The sequence below is a fragment of the Fukomys damarensis genome, unplaced genomic scaffold, assembly GCF_012274545.1.
Source record: "Fukomys damarensis isolate Sample0158 unplaced genomic scaffold, DMR_v1.0_HiC HiC_scaffold_37, whole genome shotgun sequence".
Classification (NCBI taxonomy): Eukaryota; Metazoa; Chordata; class Mammalia; order Rodentia; family Bathyergidae; genus Fukomys; species Fukomys damarensis.
The window spans coordinates 39,964,596-39,983,419 of NW_022900949.1; the positions used below are offsets into that span (position 1 = coordinate 39,964,596).

The 18,824-nt window shown below is 39.2% G+C and overlaps 1 protein-coding gene across 14 annotated transcripts in view; it reads right to left on the reverse strand.

Moving 5' to 3' along the window:
- Mthfd2l (methylenetetrahydrofolate dehydrogenase (NADP+ dependent) 2 like) overlaps positions 1–18,824 on the reverse strand; it is a 104,830-nt gene that overhangs the window by 58,823 nt on the left and 27,183 nt on the right. For all 14 annotated transcript variants that reach the window (XR_004515547.1, XR_002025937.2, XR_002025935.2 and 11 more), the window contains 2 exons: positions 10,798–10,950; positions 9,500–9,607 (listed from right to left, as the gene is read on the reverse strand). Coding sequence is in view for 10 of the 14 variants with exons in the window: in XM_019210032.2 (XP_019065577.1) it covers positions 9,500–9,607; positions 10,798–10,950 (261 nt within the window). In the remaining 4 variants the exon portion in view is untranslated. The remainder of the gene's footprint in view (positions 1–9,499; positions 9,608–10,797; positions 10,951–18,824) is intronic.

An 18,824-nucleotide genomic window follows, 5' to 3' on the forward strand; every position in this document is an offset into this window, starting at 1 on the left:
AAATTATCAAAGCTGAGAGTCCTATTTCGACTCACTTGATCAGTTTAAGATTACAGTGATAACCAGGCCACAGCGAGGCTTTCAGTCTGCTATTTAGAGATCCAATGATGCTTACAAGAGAAACAAAGCATATGTGCTCCAGGGATGCCTCAGACTCTTTTGTCTCTGACCGGGCTGGTGATTCCTTGGTACCTGCTGCTTTCCTGGTCATTAGTGTCATATTTAACCTTCTTACTTGGTACCGTGAAAGGTCTTGCTAACTTTCTCTTTGGCTTGCTCCTCTAGCTCTTTCTGCCTCCTCAGAGGGCAGCCCCACAAGCTGCAGCCGCTGCTGCAGTGAAGGTTGCTCATCCCTGGCCCCCGACTGGTGCTTTCCCATGCTCAGTTTGTCCCCACAGAACGCATCTGATAGTTTACACTTTCAAACAGCACAGAGAGTCAGATTTTTAAGAAATTATAAACAGAATTTGAAGCGACTTTTGATCCCCTGTGCTTTACTTTACACTTGTAAGACATAGAAGAGTAAAAGACTCAGAGATTATCTCCTAGAATTTTTATAAGAATTCTATGATTAACTAGTGGGAAAGATGTGTTTCTAACTGAACAAAATTCACAGACAAGCAAGATTTGTCCACTGGAGGCACCTGAGCAGTTTTCCAGGCTATCAGTGCCTCTGGGATTTATGTAAAGTAAGACAGTAAAGAAAGTGGTAGTGCAGAATCAACACAGGATGCAAATCTGTGGAATACCTGCTGCTAAACTGAATGTGATAACGTCCCCTAAAGGCCCAAGTGGTAAAGCTCACTCCCCAGGGAGGCATTATTGAGAGGAGACAAAGCCTTCCAGTGGTGGGGCCTAGGGGAGTTTTCAGGTGTTAGGGGACCTGCCCTCTAGGGGACCGTGGGCTTCTAGTCTCCTCTTTAGTTTCCTGAACGTACAGTGAGAGTAGTTCACCCATTCCACCACAGTGGAGCCAGCTGACTGTGGACGGAACCCCTAAATGGTGGGCCAAGATGAACCTTTCTCTCTGAGCTGATCACCTCAGGTGTTTACACTTTTACAGTAACAGAAAGTTGACTGTCAAACCATCTTAGTAAGCAGCACCCAGGATTCCTCATCTCTTCGGTATATCCGAGGTATCTCTTTCACAACCATCTGACTCATTAGTAAGCAGGGTAAAATGTGGCTGTGCTGTCACCACCTAGTCAGCAGATCCTGGACCAGGCCCTTGCCACCTCTCAAGTGGAACATGGCACTGTTAAGAGTTGATTTCCCTGCAGCCACTGTGCCCTTCTTGCATACGAAGTCCACTCTCCCATGGCAGGGCTTCCCAGAACACCCACAACACAATATGCTAAGCATCTATGATGTGCCTTCCTTCACCACAGCAGATAATGCACCCAAGCCAGCACCATGACTCCTGCCTCCTCTAGCCTGGGACTCTGTGGGGAACTACAACCCCTACTTCCATGCCTTTCTCTGTATGAGAACAGAGAACCATGCATCCTATTGCTAACCCTAATTCTGGGGTTATTTCTTGATTACTGAATAAAGGTAGACAGTGCTGTAGAAATATTTTTAAAAACTCATTATTTAGTTAATTTTAAGGAAAAAAGTCATTAAAAAGTGAAACAGGTGATGCTGTTTGTTCTAGCTTTGTTTTGCTGTTTTTGTTGTTGGTTTGTGGAATGGGGGAATCAAACCCAGAGGTACTTTACCACTGAGCTACATCCCTAGCCCTTTGTTTTTCATTTTTCTTTGGGGACAGGATCTCACTAAGTTTTCCAGGCTTGCCTTGAACTTTAGTCTTCCTACCATATCCTCCAGAGTAGATGGGATTACAGGTGTGTGCCATAGCCCCTGGACAGGCTGTGAGAACTTGGTCAAATTAGGAATAAAAGGTTGTATGCACTAAGTTTGGAATGTTAATTTGCCATAAAAGTGGGGTGGTATTGGCTGAATAGTAGTCACAAGGGTCTAGAGTCCACAGGGATACAGTTGGCACTTAGAGCTGCGGGGATGCAGTAAGTCACTCAGGGAATGGCTACGGAGAAAGAAATCCCAATGTTCTGAGATGTCATTCTCAGTCCTGACTGTATTAGATTCTTCTATGGTGCTTTCTTAAAAAAAAAAAAAAAGTAGTGATATACAAGTCCCAGTCCTGAAGATCTAACTTTCTTCTTTTCTGGAGGCAGGCAGCTATTTTTTTTAAAAGCCTCCTGACAATTCTACTGGGCACCTGGAGCTAGGAACCACCAGTCCATAAGTTACAAAGAAGAGAATGACACAAAACAGAATCAGAAAAGTCCAATGATGCATGCCAGTGGTAGTTCTAATCTGTGCTTAAATAACAGGAGAAACAGCCCATAAAATGTGGCCATTTGTTAGGTTGAAAAGTACATTATGAACATCAGTCAATGTGTCATATGGTTTTCTATTTAATGAGAAGTATAAGAACCTTCAGGAGAAATTACTTTTCCATCTCAATAACAGAAAATGTTTTATTTTTCCTGAGCATGTAACCACATGCTTTTAATCTTAAAGGCACGTATTTGAGCAACTATTCATTTATTCTGCTACCAATAAGCTCTCAGGATGAAATTAGTTACCCAATCATAGCAAGTGTATTTTAAAGTCAATTAAATAAATTTACTAAACATACTGTTTTTAGCTACCATATATAAAAAGATTGTGAGCAACAATGGGAAGTGAGCCAGGAAGAGTTAATGATCTGTTTATTTTAGAAGTCTTCTCTCTGGCTCTATTTTATCTATTTATTTTTTTTATTTTCTGTCTCTATTTTAGTTCCATCCCTTCCTTCACCCCCATTTTTTTCACAATTGCTCATTTGCATAGTGGTTTATATATTGCCATGTGCCTGTCAAGTTTTTAGTCTCAGAAGGCAGAGAGTAAACACAACCCATTAAATAGTGACAGAAGTAAACACAACAAAAGTATAACATTCATACATAATTGTAATTAGAAGTCATTCATCCTGTTTCCAAAATAGAGCTTTTCATACAAAGCCCACTTCTCCGGGAGGAACATACACAGTGACAATCAGGGCATCCTGCCTCCTTCCCTGGCTAATGGCTCTTTCCTACCTCACTGTGTCCCAGGAGAGCAGGGTCATGTCTGCTTTATTCACTGCTGAATTCCCCGTGCTTTGAAACAAAGAAACAGCCCCTAAGAATCCAGCACTGCTAGTCAGCAGCTCCAGGAAAAAGCAGTCTAAACAGAAAGGTGGATCCTCCACGTTCCACCAGACAGACACTGAGACCCTCTTCAGTGCTGCTGTCAGTATCACTAAAACAGTAAAGATTCAGGGGCACAAAATACAAGTTGGCATCCATCAGCAAATATACTCTTTGCTTAGGGAAGCCCAGGGTTAAGTGAAATCACAAACAGAGATGGGCTGTGGCAGGTCCCTTCCTGTGACCCCAACTGGTTACCTGGACAGTTGAGTACATTGTTCCCCTCCTCAGGTTCGTCAGCTTCTTCCAGTGTCCTGAGGACTCCTCTCCCCTCTCTGATGGCCACGAAGCCCCTTCTGCCTCTAAGGAACACCAGATGAGGCTTGCTGGTGGGCAGTTTTACCTTTTGTCACAGATGCCTATAATTTAAATATGAAGAGACTGCTGGACACCTAGCTATTTCTCTTCCTGCTTCCCTTCCTTCTTGCCATTGAGACTTTGTCCAAAACGACAGTGTCATATTTTACAGCCCCTATGGTTCTATTCTGTTTGGTATCGTTTTCTACAATACTGGCACAATACTGGTACACAGGAGACACAACACAGACTTTTAATGCCTGGATGACTCCATCCATCTCTCCTTTGAAACTCTATGCTAAATTTCAGCAGTGCAAAAAGCCCACGAAAATATCTGCCACTGAGAAGTCGGCATTTACTATGTGCATGTAGAAAGAACAGATGGATCATCAGTGTGCTGTAGTGGTGTGGCGGCAGCACACACAACGGGCAAGGTTAGGAGATCTGAGTGGCACATGAAAAGTGAGTAGGAGGTGGGCAGAGAGGAGGCAGTGACAGGGATGGATTCTATGCAAGAAGAACAGGGTATGAGCTGCAGGGAGTCACAAAGGAGAAGATGCACAACAAACACATCCTCTACAGCCTCAGATGGGGAGAGTGACAGGAGAGATGGCTGAAGGCGGGGTGATATATACGACAGCATCAGTGATGCCCCAAGTAACCAGGCTACAGACACCAGAGAAGGGAAGTTTTGTGTCAGCCATGAAAGAAAAGCCTGGTGGTACTCTAAGGCCACGGGGAAAGGGAAAAAACAAAAGGGAAGAGAAAGATTTAAACTTCACTTTACATTTTAAATAAGGTTTAATTTTTCAAAAGTGTAATTGTCCCAGTTATCACATGAGAATACCTGTTTCCCTTCTATAGTTTCCAGATATTAGCTGGCTAAATTTAGAAGACAATGAAAATGAAACACTGCTCTTATTACTCATTTTAGAAAAGGAGATTAGAATCATCATTAGTTCTTTTCTACTCTACCAACTACCCAGACTCAGGTGTTGTATATCAGTGAAGTGTCAGAGGCATCATTGTCGTATCCCTGACATCTGGATATAATGCTCATAACCTGGGCCACTGGAACAAAGTAACAGAGATAAAATGCCTGCCATGCTTCTGGCTGACAGCTGTTCTTCCCACAGAGACAGCACACATCCCATTGTGCTCTGTGGCCTAATAGCTGAGCACCTCAGTCCTGGAGTGTGATGGTCCGCCTGACCCCTGCCTTCTCATGTGTTCATGTTTGGTTCCATTCTTTGGTACCTAAGTAAGCTTGGCACCACCTGCCCTGGGGCAGCACATCACACAAGCCACTCACATAGCATCGCATTGCCTTGAGCATCCACTACTGAGTTAATGTGTCCTGCAAGGGAGATAATGCCCCCCAGATGGAAAAGAGTTCATTTTTCCAACTGGAATCAACTTTCATAGAAGAAAGGCATTCTGCTGGTAAGTCTTGTGGTTTTCCTTTTAGATATGGAGTCTCTTGAACAAAAAATGACTGCAATGAAGAAAATTCAGCAGCAAGTCAGCCTGAAGGTAAAGTGCAAAGGCAGAGAGAGCACTGAAGACAAACCTTCCACAGAAGGATCCTAAAGACAGACTGGGAGCTTTGGGAGACTGCTGCATCCAGACAGCAGAGACTGCTGGGTATGTAGAGTGAGCACCGCATGGGTATCAGCTGCATGCGATAAAGAACATTACTTACTGTTTCTGTGGCTGTAAGAGCAGCAAGTTCTGGCCCCTCCAAAATGCTTAAATATGTCAGCCTCAGTGTCCTGCAGTCAGGCCACAAACTCTTAGCTAACAGATGCACGTGACCTGTGTGTGGCCATTTCACAGGGCTCATTTTATGAGACGTCCTGCATTTAAAAAAAAAAAAAATGCAGGGAAGAACTTAGTCTACTAAATTTTTTTTTTTTTTTTTTTTTTTTTGTACCAGAGATCAAACTCAGGTCCTTTTGCTTACAAGGCAGGTGGTGGAACCACTGAGCTAAATTCCCAGCCCGTAGTCTGTTAAATTCTGAAGTATACTTAGATCCTGAATTCTTCTATTGACAATTAGTAACTATAATACTTTGGTCATTATGGCAATTTATTTTTAAGAAAAAAACTGTTTTAAAGAATTTGGAGAGTTTCTCTCTTCCTTTTTTAAAAAAAAAAAAAAAAAAAAAAAAGATATTCTGCTAGAGTTAGTGTACTCAGTTTTATTCTGAAAGAAGGTGAAACTCTTGAGGTCCCTACACATTAAGAAGCTGAAGAACCTGAGGAGGGGAACAATGTACTCAACTGTCCAGGTAACCAGTTGGGGTCACAGGAAGGGACCTGCCACAGCCCACCGCTGTATGTGATTTCACTTAACCCTGGGCTTCCCTAAGCAAAGAGTATATTTACTGATGAATGCCAACTTGTATTTTGTGCCCCTGAATCTTTACTGTTTAGTTCTCCATATTTTTACACAGTGTCCCTTTGCATTCTGTCACCATCTCCAAGACCACAGCTTCAAGGGAGAAGAACCGGTTCCCATCTCCTCTCTGCACCACAGGATCTAAACTGCCTGTAACTCCTTCCCTCCTGAGGAGCCCGTGTCAGCACCACCCTTCCACTTCAAGATTGTAGCACATTCTCACAAAGTACTTCAAGCCATAAGTAAATTAAAAGGACATTTTCCACATAAAACAGCTGAGGTCTACATCCTCTGCATCCAATATCAAAGCCAGATAGGGGAGACACAAATTAATTAAGCTAAGTTACAGTAAGGCCTTTTTTTCTTTTTGTGCAATAATCTTTGGCTTTGAGATTTTAAAAAAAATGAATTGTTAGGGTTCTGAACCTCTTCTGGCAGAGACAGTGCAAGCTAAATGCTCCACATTATGGGTTTCTTTAGAATGAGTCCAGAGGCAGGAATTGGCCGAGTTAATCTCCTCCATTGTCTCCATGAGCTGACAATGCCTTGGGAAGCCCACCACAGAGCTGCTGCTCGACCAGGCCCCAGCTTTCAGAACGCTCCACTTCCCACAGACTGCCAATCTGGAAGCAGCTGTCAGTCATTATATGAACAGCACATGTCATCACACTCCTGTTAGAAGTACATGACCTTAAACAGCACCCATGCTGTGAACCTTCCACAACCATTTCGATGTAGTTTCTTAGTTTTTACGTGCTGTAACTGTGATGGCACCAGACACTGCAATAAACTTAACTTTACCTTATTTGGCTTGTAAGAAACATTATAAGCAATTCCATATTTATCTGATTTTAACATGCTTTTTTGAGTGAGAATATACTATTACACAAAGCAGAAAATATTTCTTAAAGTAATATGCCTTTACAATTCTCTGCTTTACTTATAGGTATATATATATATATATAATATAAATATATATACCTATAAGTAAGCCATAGATAATAAAATATATAATGTATTATGTAGGATTAGCTAGTCTACAATTGGATTAAAAAGGGCTAAGATAACTTTCTTAGGCACTTTATAGACAAAGTATTGAAAATTGAAATTTAGCAAGAAGTTACCATATAATATACACATACCTGTAAGGAAAAGTGCATTGTAAAGTACTAGCTAGAATGATGTTATTGTACATTTTTATGAAGTACTATGTAAGCTTTCATTATTTATTAATTTACTTATTTATTTTGCGGTACTGGGGATTGAACTCTGGATCTTGTACTTGCGAGGCAGGCACAGCACCACTGAGCTAAATCCCTGGGCCAGCTTTTAAAAATTTTGAAGTCATTAAAACTGTCACAGAAAGGGCCAGGGATTTAGTTCCATGGCACTGCACCTGTCTCACAAGTGCAAGGTCATGAGTTCAATTCCTGGTATATAAAAAAAATTATTTCAAAAAAAACTATAATCCAAAAAAGCCAACCCAAACCCAGTATAAACTTCAAATAAAGTAAAAAAAAAAAAAATCATTCAGCTCAGATCACATTACTCTATACCTAATGGTTACCATAGTTACAGTTATTAACCATAATAACTGAAATGTCAGCAATAGCCACAACTATACACACAGACTTAATTCACTGTGGTTCAGGCACTATCATTACTGTTTTCCATTTGTATCTCATTTAACTTTCACAACAATGAAGTAAAGGAGACGTTAACATTATTTGCATTTTGCAGATGAGGAAAATGGAGGTATAGACAGATTCAATGATCTGTCTAAAATCAAGGGCGCTGCATGGTGGAGCCCGACTCCAGGCCTGCTCTCCTAATAGACGCAGTGCCACCTTCCTGTGCTGGAATCCTCACTTCCTGTGTGGCCTTGCACACATTCTCCAAGGTCTCCAAAGCTCATTTCCGTTAGTTGCAAAATGAGAATAATATTAATAGTTTATGAGAAAGTACTGCACAAAACATAGAGCTACATAATGCTGCCTATTGTTACTGAGATAAGAAAACAAACTGTTGAATAAAGAAAAAATTACTTATCAGCTCTTTATCAAAATTTTCTAAGAAAAATCCACACCAGGTAAATATCCCTGATTATTTTACCTTGCTTAACATATAAGCCATCACGTAAAGGCAAAAACAAATCAAAATTGTTATGACACCCTATGAGATAGATAAGCAGGAATAGATTAATCTAAAGTGAACACTGAAACCAAGAAAGCAGCTTTGGAGATGAATATAATAAAACTTGTCAGACCACCAGATTTGGCCTCTCAAAGAGCTCTTCATAACTGTGCACTTAAAATGTTACCTGGAGTCACTATCAGACCCTAATTTACCATAATCTTCATATACATATTGGTTTCTGGCAATATTTAAATTCTTAGGCACAGAAAGGGAAAATAATTCACCAAGGTTATACCTATATACAGTCTCTGTGTGTGTGTGTGTGTGTGTGTGTGTGTGTGTGTGTGTTGTACACAACCAAATGCATTTCTATGCTTTAATATTAGAAAGAAAAAAAGTATCTCTTCTTTTTTGGGATCTAAAGAAACCAAGGGAGTACTTGCTATATGAAAGATTAGCCTTCTCTGCTGCACCCTAAAAAGATTAAGAATAGTTATCCGTAAGGAAGTAATAAAAATCTCTAACACACACACAGACAAATAACTACTTCTCATAAGAACACAAACCTTGTCTTTTTGCCCTGTTGGGACAAGGTGCAAAATCTAGCCATCAGCAATGAGCTGAGTGATCCTTTATTCTCTACCTACCACACTGGCTCAGGTGACCATGAACAACACACTAGCACCCTCTTCTGGATCTCCTCCCAGCCACCCCCTTTTCACCCCAGGGAACTGCTCTGCCTGTAGCTGAGAGGCTGATGAGATGTTTGTGTGGTGATGTGCTGCTGAAGAGCCAGCCACCAGCAAGTTACCCGTCTTTGTTTTTCTTTTTCTTTTTTTTTTTTTTTTTTTGGTACCGGGAATTGAACTCAGGTCCTTACGCTTCCGAGGCAGGCAGTGGAACCACAGAGCTAAATCCCCAGCCCTTACCCATACTTCTTAACGACTACTCTCCTCACAGCTCAGTAACTACTTGCCTAAGCTAGGTGACCAGTTAACCAGCCTAGACCTCAAACCCCTTGTCTGTAAAGTGAACTAACTTGCTATCTTATGAAATACCAGGACCTTGCCATTTCAGGAATTTCACATCCATTTTTTCCAAGGTTTTCAGAACCTTCTTCAATGTAATTTTTATGAATCTAGTGTTTTTTTTTACCTTTCTTTATGTTTATATTATTAATGATTGATTTAAAGAAATATATATGGCCAAAAGAAATAATAGGAACAAAGGGGCCAAATATTTTCAACAATTCCTTTATTCACTTCCTAGGTGTTCATACTATTAGATGAGGAACACAGGAAACTAATTGTTTAAGCCCCAAATTATGCAAATTTGCATCATCAATAACTTTTACTTAATGCCCTAAGAAGGAAGGGAGTCACAAGACTTCATGAGTCTGGGTTCTACCGACCTCCTGGTCGCTCGTGGTCTCCATCCGAGTGCAGGAGCATTGCGATGGGCAAGCCTACGTTCTTGGATCTTCCAGCCACAACCACATTTTTCCCAAAAGTTTCAATTCCTTGAAATACAGAGTTGATTTAAATGCAAAAATCAATAACAAGAAGCATACATTGGAACAGTCAACTGAAGCATTCTTTAAAAAGCTCTAATTAAATCTGAATTACATGACTTGTCTCTTACATGCCTGCATTCAATTATTTATGAGTATTTCCTTTTATGCTCTTTGGATTTATCACTTACTTCCTCTCTTATTATATCCTCACTTAAAAACCACAAACACCTTCAAGATACCATTAAATTACTTTTAAATACTGCAATCTACATGAAGAATTAGAAGTGCAGAGCCTTAATATATATAATTACTAATTATAAAATATGCCAAGTAACAATATCAGGCTTAATAGGCAATCAAACATTGAGCAAAGGCAGGATAAAACATAGTGGGAAAAAATATTTTTCATAAAGTTCACGTACTTTACTCCATAGGAAAGAAGCACTAAACTTACGAGATTTGGAAGGAAATAAAAGATAAAGCTTGCAGATTTAACATACTCCACCTCTTTTGGGCTTAGTTCTTTAAAAGTAAAATAAGTTAAAACTAATGTCTGTCCAAGTACTAACATCCTAAATGTATGATTTTAGGATTTACTTTCTCTTGGAAATTTTTTGTCAGTTAGAAAATAGATTAGAGAGGCAAGGATGCTATGAGAAATAGCAGGACAATGATGGGTACAGGAGATCACTACCTCCAGGCAGGTGATAGCCTGGGTGACAGGGGTCAGTTCACGGAGAGGTGATCAGCTCTGTACACCTGAGAGTGAGCAAGTGTGACTGTGTTTGATGTGACTCAAAGGGAATGCTTAGTACAGAAACCTGGGGCAACAGCAGTGGTTCCTAGACGATCAGCACATCATTTAGTAAGGAGAAATATAATATGCATACATTTTGGAATAGTTTTCATCAAAATGCATGACATTTAATTTAAAGGTAGTGAGCCATAAATATTATCTGGAAAATTTACCCTTACAATTTGCAACTGCAGTTACCTGAAATCTGGCACATGTTTTTTATTTTATTTCATTTTAAATTACTTTTTCATTTCTATACCTTTATACCTGCCTACAGATTGAAGCTTTATGGCTTATCGTATCCTTCCCTTCTACAAGACTAAGGTAGTTTCATTAAAGCAATGGACAAATGCTCAGTTCAGCAACCAACACCTATGTCCTGCAAGTCCCAGGTTACTACCTGTCCTTTTGATGATCTCCCAGACAGCGCCAGCAGTGGCAGGGATGAAAGAATGCTGGTCCAGGCACAGTCTCCCCATGTTGATAACATGAAACCCATCCACATCTTTTCCTGGGGAAATTCCATTGCATACTGTTCGCTCATCCACATGATCTGAGAAGAAAATAAAAATGTCTCTTTCTTAAATTGCTGTGATATGGAAAGCTGGAATATGAAACATGGAACCTGTAGTCAGGTCACATATGATTCAGTTCCAAGAAGATATGAAATCATCACTCTTCTCTGGCCACCACACAGTGAACCAAGTGCTTGTGGCTGGCACTGGAATTCACTGCTGCTGGAGCATGTGTTTCCGTGGGCCAGAGGCAGCTGGCCTGGAGAAACGGGGAAATGTGTGGATTAATACAATTCTAGTTAGACCTGAGAGAAGCTGAGCCTGAAACCTTTGCTTCAACTAGTTTGTATATGTAGAGGGTTTAAGGCTTACATATATGATTCTACAAGAGTAATAAAGCAATAAAAAAGGAAATTAAACATCTGAACTGTCAATTGAAACATCCTTTAAATGCTGTTTTTCCACTCTAAGATATTTGCACTAATAGGCTTCTGTTAAGAACTTTGACCACTGCACATTAAAAGGGCTTCTTTAGAGTGAAAAATAGTCCTAACATCATTGGTTCTTAGCCTTGCCTTAAGTTACATGATAAAAAAGTAAATATCACACACATGCCCGCACACATGTGCACGCACACACACACACTTCCTTTTCCTGAAGCATTGCTCCTTGAAATCTAAAATATCACTATACAAGAGGAAAACATATAACCTGAAAAATGAGGGAATTAAAGACGATATAGGATACCAACTATCTCATTTTTAAAAGTATAGAAATGGGCCGGGAATTTAGCTCAGTGGTACTATGCCTACCTTGGAAGCCCAAGGTCCTGAGTTTGATCCCTGGTACTATGGAAAAAGAAAGTATAGAAATACAAAGTGTAAAATATAGGGGATTCTTTCTGCTTTTTGCAGAGTAGCTTAGGTTATCATTAAGCCAATAACTAAACCACGTGCCCAAAATATTGAAATACAATGTATTCGGTATGTAAATCCAACACACAATGGCTGCTGCTTAGGCATAACAAAACTTGATAAAAGCACAAGTTAGAACTTTTTCTAAATAGCTATGTCTTCAAGCAGGGTGGCACGCCCCTATAATACAGCACTCTGAGAGCCTGAGGCAGGAGGATCATGAGTTTGAGACTAACCTGAGCAATTCTGCAACTTAGCAAGACCTGTCTCAAAATAAAAAGTAAAAAATTTTAAAAAGTATGGAGAGGTAGCTCAGTGTACTAGGGGTTCAACCCCTAGTACTACCAATAAGAAAAAAAACCTACCACCTATGAGCTGTTTTTTGTCTTAAATCTTTTGTGTTCTGAAGCTGACTACTCCCCACTTAACTCTAAATAGATTCAATTTGCCATCACATCAACATCAGTCCTTTAACTATATAAAAGAGTCACTTGGATCATTTTAAAAAATAAAGTGGATCTTTGAAATGTCCTTCCATTCAGTAGTTTTTCATTTTCAAAGATGACATTTTTTTTCTAGAATATTCTAGTGCTACAGAAGGAAGTAGTAAGTGACACACAGAGAGGCAGAAGAATGGAAGTAAAATAACAAATTTACTCATCAATAAGGGTCAATCACACATAAGTCGTGCCTGGGTCAACGATGCCCTGGGTTACAACTCCTCCTTTTATAGGGTTTCACAGCCTTGACTTCATTTGGGTGGTTACATTTTATTCTCAAAGTTCAAATCATGGTCACAGAATAGTTAATCTTTTCAACCCAGATGTAACAGTTCTTTGCAGTTGGGGAGTTTACCTTTAAGATTTGCCTAGTTATCTATTCTAGTCCATAGAAAGGGGGTGTTCAGGGTCGGGGGAGCAAATGTCAGCAATGGGTTCTTTCATCTAGACACTCTATGATCATGTGGCTCCAGTCTTTTCGGAGCTCAAGGTCTTGCTGTGCCCTGTTATCTCAGGGTGAGACCAAATGCCTCATTCAGCAATTAGTGCCTTTGGTGCCTATTAGTTCTGAGCTAAACAAAGCTAACTGCTGTTAGAGACAGCAGAAGCTATTTTACACTGTAATGCTTTATAGGCTTTTGTTATTTATAAGTTTTCCCTATCATTAGAAGAGTAAACCTCATTTGTTTTCTCTGAAGCCAGAAGAACATTAGAGAAAACTTTTCAAAAATTACGTTTAATTTACTTACTTTTTTTTTTTTTGGTACTAGGTAAATCCCCAGCCCTTAATTTACTTTTTAAATAAAAAATAATGGTTTTAACAATCTGGATGATGATTACTCTGGTGGTGATGATGATGGTGCTGAGTCATGTTTTAGCAACCTACCACTCACAACATGCTTGTCTTTCACAACAGAATTAAAGGCTTTGTAAATGTTAAGAACAATTATATTTGAAGATTATTTTTTAAAGCAAAGGCTCAGGTTAGTTCACTGATAAGAGAAAAATCCACTAATACATGAATAAGCTGAGCCACCAACTAAAGAATTTTAAAAGGACCTTATCTATATTAAGAGCTATCTTATCAATGAGCTCAAATTACCCTGAATTCCACCATCTCCTGGTCTTCATTGTCCAATTCACTGAAAGACATGCTGAAACTGTAACAGATAATTCATTTCACACACCAGGTGAAATACTCTACAGGAAAAAGAAGTATCTGAAAAAGCTGAAAATTTGGTAGTCAGAACTACAGACATGATTACAAACCGTCCTCTTGTGTACTGTACTTCTTTCTTTCTTCTTTCATCATTGTCTCCTTTTCTTCCTCTTTTTCTCCTCTTCCTCCTCCTCTTCTCTCACTTTCTTTTGACTGGGGTTGGTGGTGGACATGGAACCCTTGTATACTAAGCACATGCTCTATCACTTGTGTGCTTAACTTCAACTCAAATCATAACCTACATCACTGCTTCAGAACAATTTTGTCTCAAGGTACATAATTATTGGTAGTTAAACAGAGATGTGGGGATATACACAAAGTGTGACATAAGGGATTCATAAACACTGACATTACTTGCTTAAAAGTATGAATAAATGAAAAATATCAAGATTACAAAAGCAGGAAATACAAGTCAAACTCTGTTAAACTCAGAAGTGGATTAAATTTCACATGCATCCTTTTCCAGAAAAGATCTACCTTTCAGTACATAATGTAAAGTACATAGCAACGTTTTTCATTAGCGTACTTTAATTTGAATAATGGCTTACAATGATCTTCATGGCTACTGGGGACTCAAATTGAAAAGGTATCATCTTCATTTTGAAAATGAAGCTCAGAGTCTGTGACTCAGCCAAGACCTGACCATATGTCTCCTGTAGTTTCCTTTCTGTGTGCCCCAATCCTTTTCAGCACCTGCCTGCCACACTGGTCATACATGCTGGCCTACTCTTCAAGATCCACCTAAACATTATTTTTGTATTGCTATCTCTTATGATGATTTTTCCACTAATAAATCCCTTCTCAATTTTCACATTCTCCTCATTCTCTAACACATGGATCCTTGCCACCTGCTTCCTCACCACAGATTAAAATACTTTTCCCCTGCGTTCTTCCACATTAGCTCAGTTATTTGATTGCATATTTAATTCATCTAATTCTCCCTCCCCCACCGATTTTAGGACACAGACTTTGTCTTATGAAACAGATTCACTTCTCCATCTCAGTTAATGGCAACCTCATCCCTCTGTGCTGCTTGCCAAAAACCCTGGCCTTGTGCTAAACACTTTTCTTCTTCTCACCTGCATCTAATGCTTTGGAAGATACCTAGGCTCTTCCTTCATAACACATCTCACACACCACCAGTTAACCATGTCCACTGATTCTACTCTAGCTCAGTGGATATTTTCCCTCCTGTGAATTCTTGAAACAGCCTTCTAATTAGCTCTTTGTTTCTATGTCTGCACCCATATCAAGCACCAGAGGTATACTTTTGAAATGCACGATGGCTCTTTTCAGGGCCACCACGATGCACACTGCTCAAAACCCCCATCACAGCCTGGTCTCATCATGGGTTACTTCAGGCTACTGTCTTTGTCTCTCATCTGTCAGGATCCCTCTGGTCCCCTCAATATTCCTCAAAAACATCAGGCATTCTCCCTTCTTTGCTAAGCCTTCTATCTGCCTGGAAAGATTTAATGAACAAAATGATAACAAAAATAACCAGATAAAAACTGTCACCTCCCTTCCTTCAAATATCTCCTTAGATGTCACATTTTTGGCAACAATCCCACTAATTTTATCATACTACTTGAAAAATGGGTTCCAATTATAATAATGGTGAAGTAGCTCATATTAGACCAAACCTCTCACAGAAAACAACTGCAAACTTGGAAAAATCATTAAAAAAACAACCAACTATCTGGAAAAAAAATGAGTCAATCAAAAACAGATTTTCAGGAGTGTGAACACCTGCAAAAAAAAGAAATATCACTACACAGGAAAATTGACAAGAAATCAATTATAAACTTCATAAAGGCTAAAACTATATAGTTACTTAATGAAGTATTCAAAGAATATATTTGTGGATTGCTTCTTTTAGAATATAAAATGTATAAAGCACAAAAGAAAAAATTAATTCAATTTCAGAAAAGTCAAAACCTTATGCCTATCAAATAATGATGTTAAGACACAGGGAGAAAATATTTGTTAAACATATGTCTGATACAGAATTAGTACTGTGATACATAAAGAACATATAGGTCTCTTCAGCTGCCTGCCTGCCTGAGTTCACCCGGTGGGTGTGCAACCTCCCAGACTGCGCGACAACAGACCCAGTAAGGACCCAAAGACCCCGGAGGGGGTCTCTTCAGCTGCCTGCCTGCCTGAGATCACCCAGCAGGTGTGCAACCTCCCGGACTGCGCAACAACAGACCCAGTAAGGAAGGTAGCCACGCGGGCGCCCTTGAAACACCCCCACGACCTCCCCACCCCCATTCTCAAACCTCCTGATTGGGCCAGTCCTTAGATCAACTCTGCAGAGGCATAGGTTCTCATGAAGGGTAGTTTTCTGAGCTCCCAATTTTGAACATCTTTAAAGAAAGGGCAGGGGAAACCTGTAACAGAACTGAGTGGAGTTCAACCCTGAGGGTAGGGAAACTCAAGTTAGGCCTTGTGGACTGTGTTCAGTCTCAGTCGTGGGGAACTGTCATTGGCTAGCTGAGACCAGGGGATTCGGATCTGCATATGGCTGTACATGTGGTATAATATGAGAACAGAGACAGTCTGAAAGAGACCCTTCAAATTCTTTTTTTTCTCTCTTTTTTCTTTTCCTTATTCCACCCTAAAATTCCTTTCTTTTTTCTGTCCTCTCTCTCCAACTCAGTCTCTTGCTCCACCATATTATCCCTCATCTCCCTTTTTATTCCTGCTCCTGTCCTAACTCAGACTTCTTCTTTTATTATTTTTTGTTTTTAGGAGGGGTTTCTCTTTATGTTCTTTTCTCCAGTCATTTTACCTCACTCATGGCTCTGTACCTTCAAGGAAAGGCAAGCGCCTGTTATTGTTAAGGGGATATATTCTTGTCCTTATTCCTGTAGTCTCTCTATCCCCCCTGAAGTTAACAGCTTTGTAAAGATAGTAAGGTAATTCAACAACCTCTGGATTCACTTCAAACCTGCTCTAATTCTTTCACTTATCTAATCCTCTCGTTCTAAGTCTAACCCCCCATCCTAAATGGTAAAGATGCTATATTGAAAAGCATATTCACTGCAAACATACTATGGGCTGCTTCTTGAAATTAATTTAATTCACATGAGTTAAAGGTGATACATTAATGACTACCACAAGTGGTCAGTTTGCAAGCTGTGCCTGATCCTATTGGGCTGCTGAATGTATCAATTGGGACAAAGAGTGGTGATTGATTTAAAGAGTTGTTTTCTCTGATATTATGAAAACGAGAATGTCTATGAGTCATTAGAAACTCAAAAGCTAAAACGCAACTATATTAGGAAGATTTAAGTAATACCCAGAAATTAAAGAAGGACAACCCAACAATAAAAATAAAAATGAGAAAACACTTAAGCAAGACACAAAAACAGATTTCCAGTTCACCAATGGCAAATAGTAGGACAAATGAGGATGAAAAGTCTGATAGTGAACCAACAGGACTCCCTGGACCCATAGCACAGGAGGTAACAAAATTGATCAATCAGGCTCTAGAAAAATTCAAATCAGAAATAATTTCCCAGCTAGCCAGAGAGATGATGAGCAAAATAGAAGTCATGATTCGAGACTCTAGAGCAGAAACTGAGAAAAAAATAGATGAGCTCAAGACTGTGATAGAAGCCATGAAGACTCAGCATAAGAAAGACATGGAAACAATGAATGCCCAACAGAGGAAAGAAATGGAATCCATAAAACAGATTCAAACAGATATCCAGGAGATTAAAAACTCTATTGAAAGTGTACGCAACAGAATAAAAGATTGCGAAGATAGAATTTCAGATATAGAAGATAGGATAGCAGTCAGTGACCGTGAAAAAAGAGGTCTATTAAAAACAGTAAGGGATCATGAGAAATCAATCCAACAACTCCTAGACGATACAAAGAAAAATAACATAAGACTGATAGGAATTCATGAAAAAACAGGAGAAAACACAAATGATATAAAAAAGCTCTTCACAGAATTAATGACAGAAAACTTCCCAAACAGAAGGGAAGAATTAGACATACAGATAAGTGAGGCATATAGAACCCCAACTAGCCACGATCAAAAAAAATCTACACCTAGACATATAATAATCAAGATTCCAGAAATCCAACAGAAAAACAAAATACTACAAGCAGTAAGAGAAAAGAAACAAATCACATGCAAAGGGAAGCCCATTAGAATCACAGCAGACTTTTCAACACAAACCCTTAGGTCAAGGAGAGCCTGGAGTGAGGTATTCCAAGTCCTAAAAGAAAAGAATCTCCAACCTAGACTTTTGTATCCTGCAAAACTCTCTTTCAAAATAGATGGGGAAATAAAATACTTCCACGACAAAGAGCACCTGAGAAATTTCATGAACACCAAACCAGCACTGCAAGGAATTCTAAACAATATCCTAGAAAAGGACAACGAAATTCACAATAACATGAGGCCCAACAGACCAAATCAAATAGGCAAGGCAAGAAACTAAAAGGAGATGGGAGAAAAAGTAAAAAGAGTCAACAAAAGGACAATAACATGACAAGAATAAGTCAGAATATATCCTTTATAACCATCAATGTTAATGGCCTCAATTCACCAATCAAGAGAAATAGATTGGCAGAATGGATTAAGAAGCAAAATCCAACAATATGTTCTATACAAGAAACACACCTAGTGCAAAAGGAAGTCCATAGACTGAAAGTGAAAGGATGGAAACAATTCTCCATGAGTCAGGAGCCCAGAAAAAAGCAGGGGTAGCAATCTTATTCTCAGATAAAGTAAATTTCAAACCAAAACTCATTAAGAGAGACAAAGAAAGACACTACATCCTTGTAAAAGGAACAATTCAAGAGGAAGAGTTGACAATCATAAACATATATGCACCAAATATAAATGCCCCCAACTATATAAAACAAAAATTAAGTAACATGAAAAAGCAAATAAGCACTAATACAATTGTAGTGGGGGATTTAAATACTCCACTGTCACAAATTGACAGATCATCTAGGCAGAAAATCAACAATGAAATAATAGAACTGAACCAAGCTTTGGAACACATGGACTTAACAGATATTTATAGAGTACTCCACCCCAAAAAATCAGAATATACATTCTTTTCAGCTGCACATAGATCATTCTCCAAGATAGATCACATACTGGCTCACAGAACAGGTCTAAATAAATTCAAAAAAATTGAAGTCATCCCAGGTATATTATCAGATCATAGTGCAATCAAACTAGACATCAATAGCACAAAAAACTATAGAAACTTCACAAGCACATGGAAACTGAACAACACTCTCCTAAA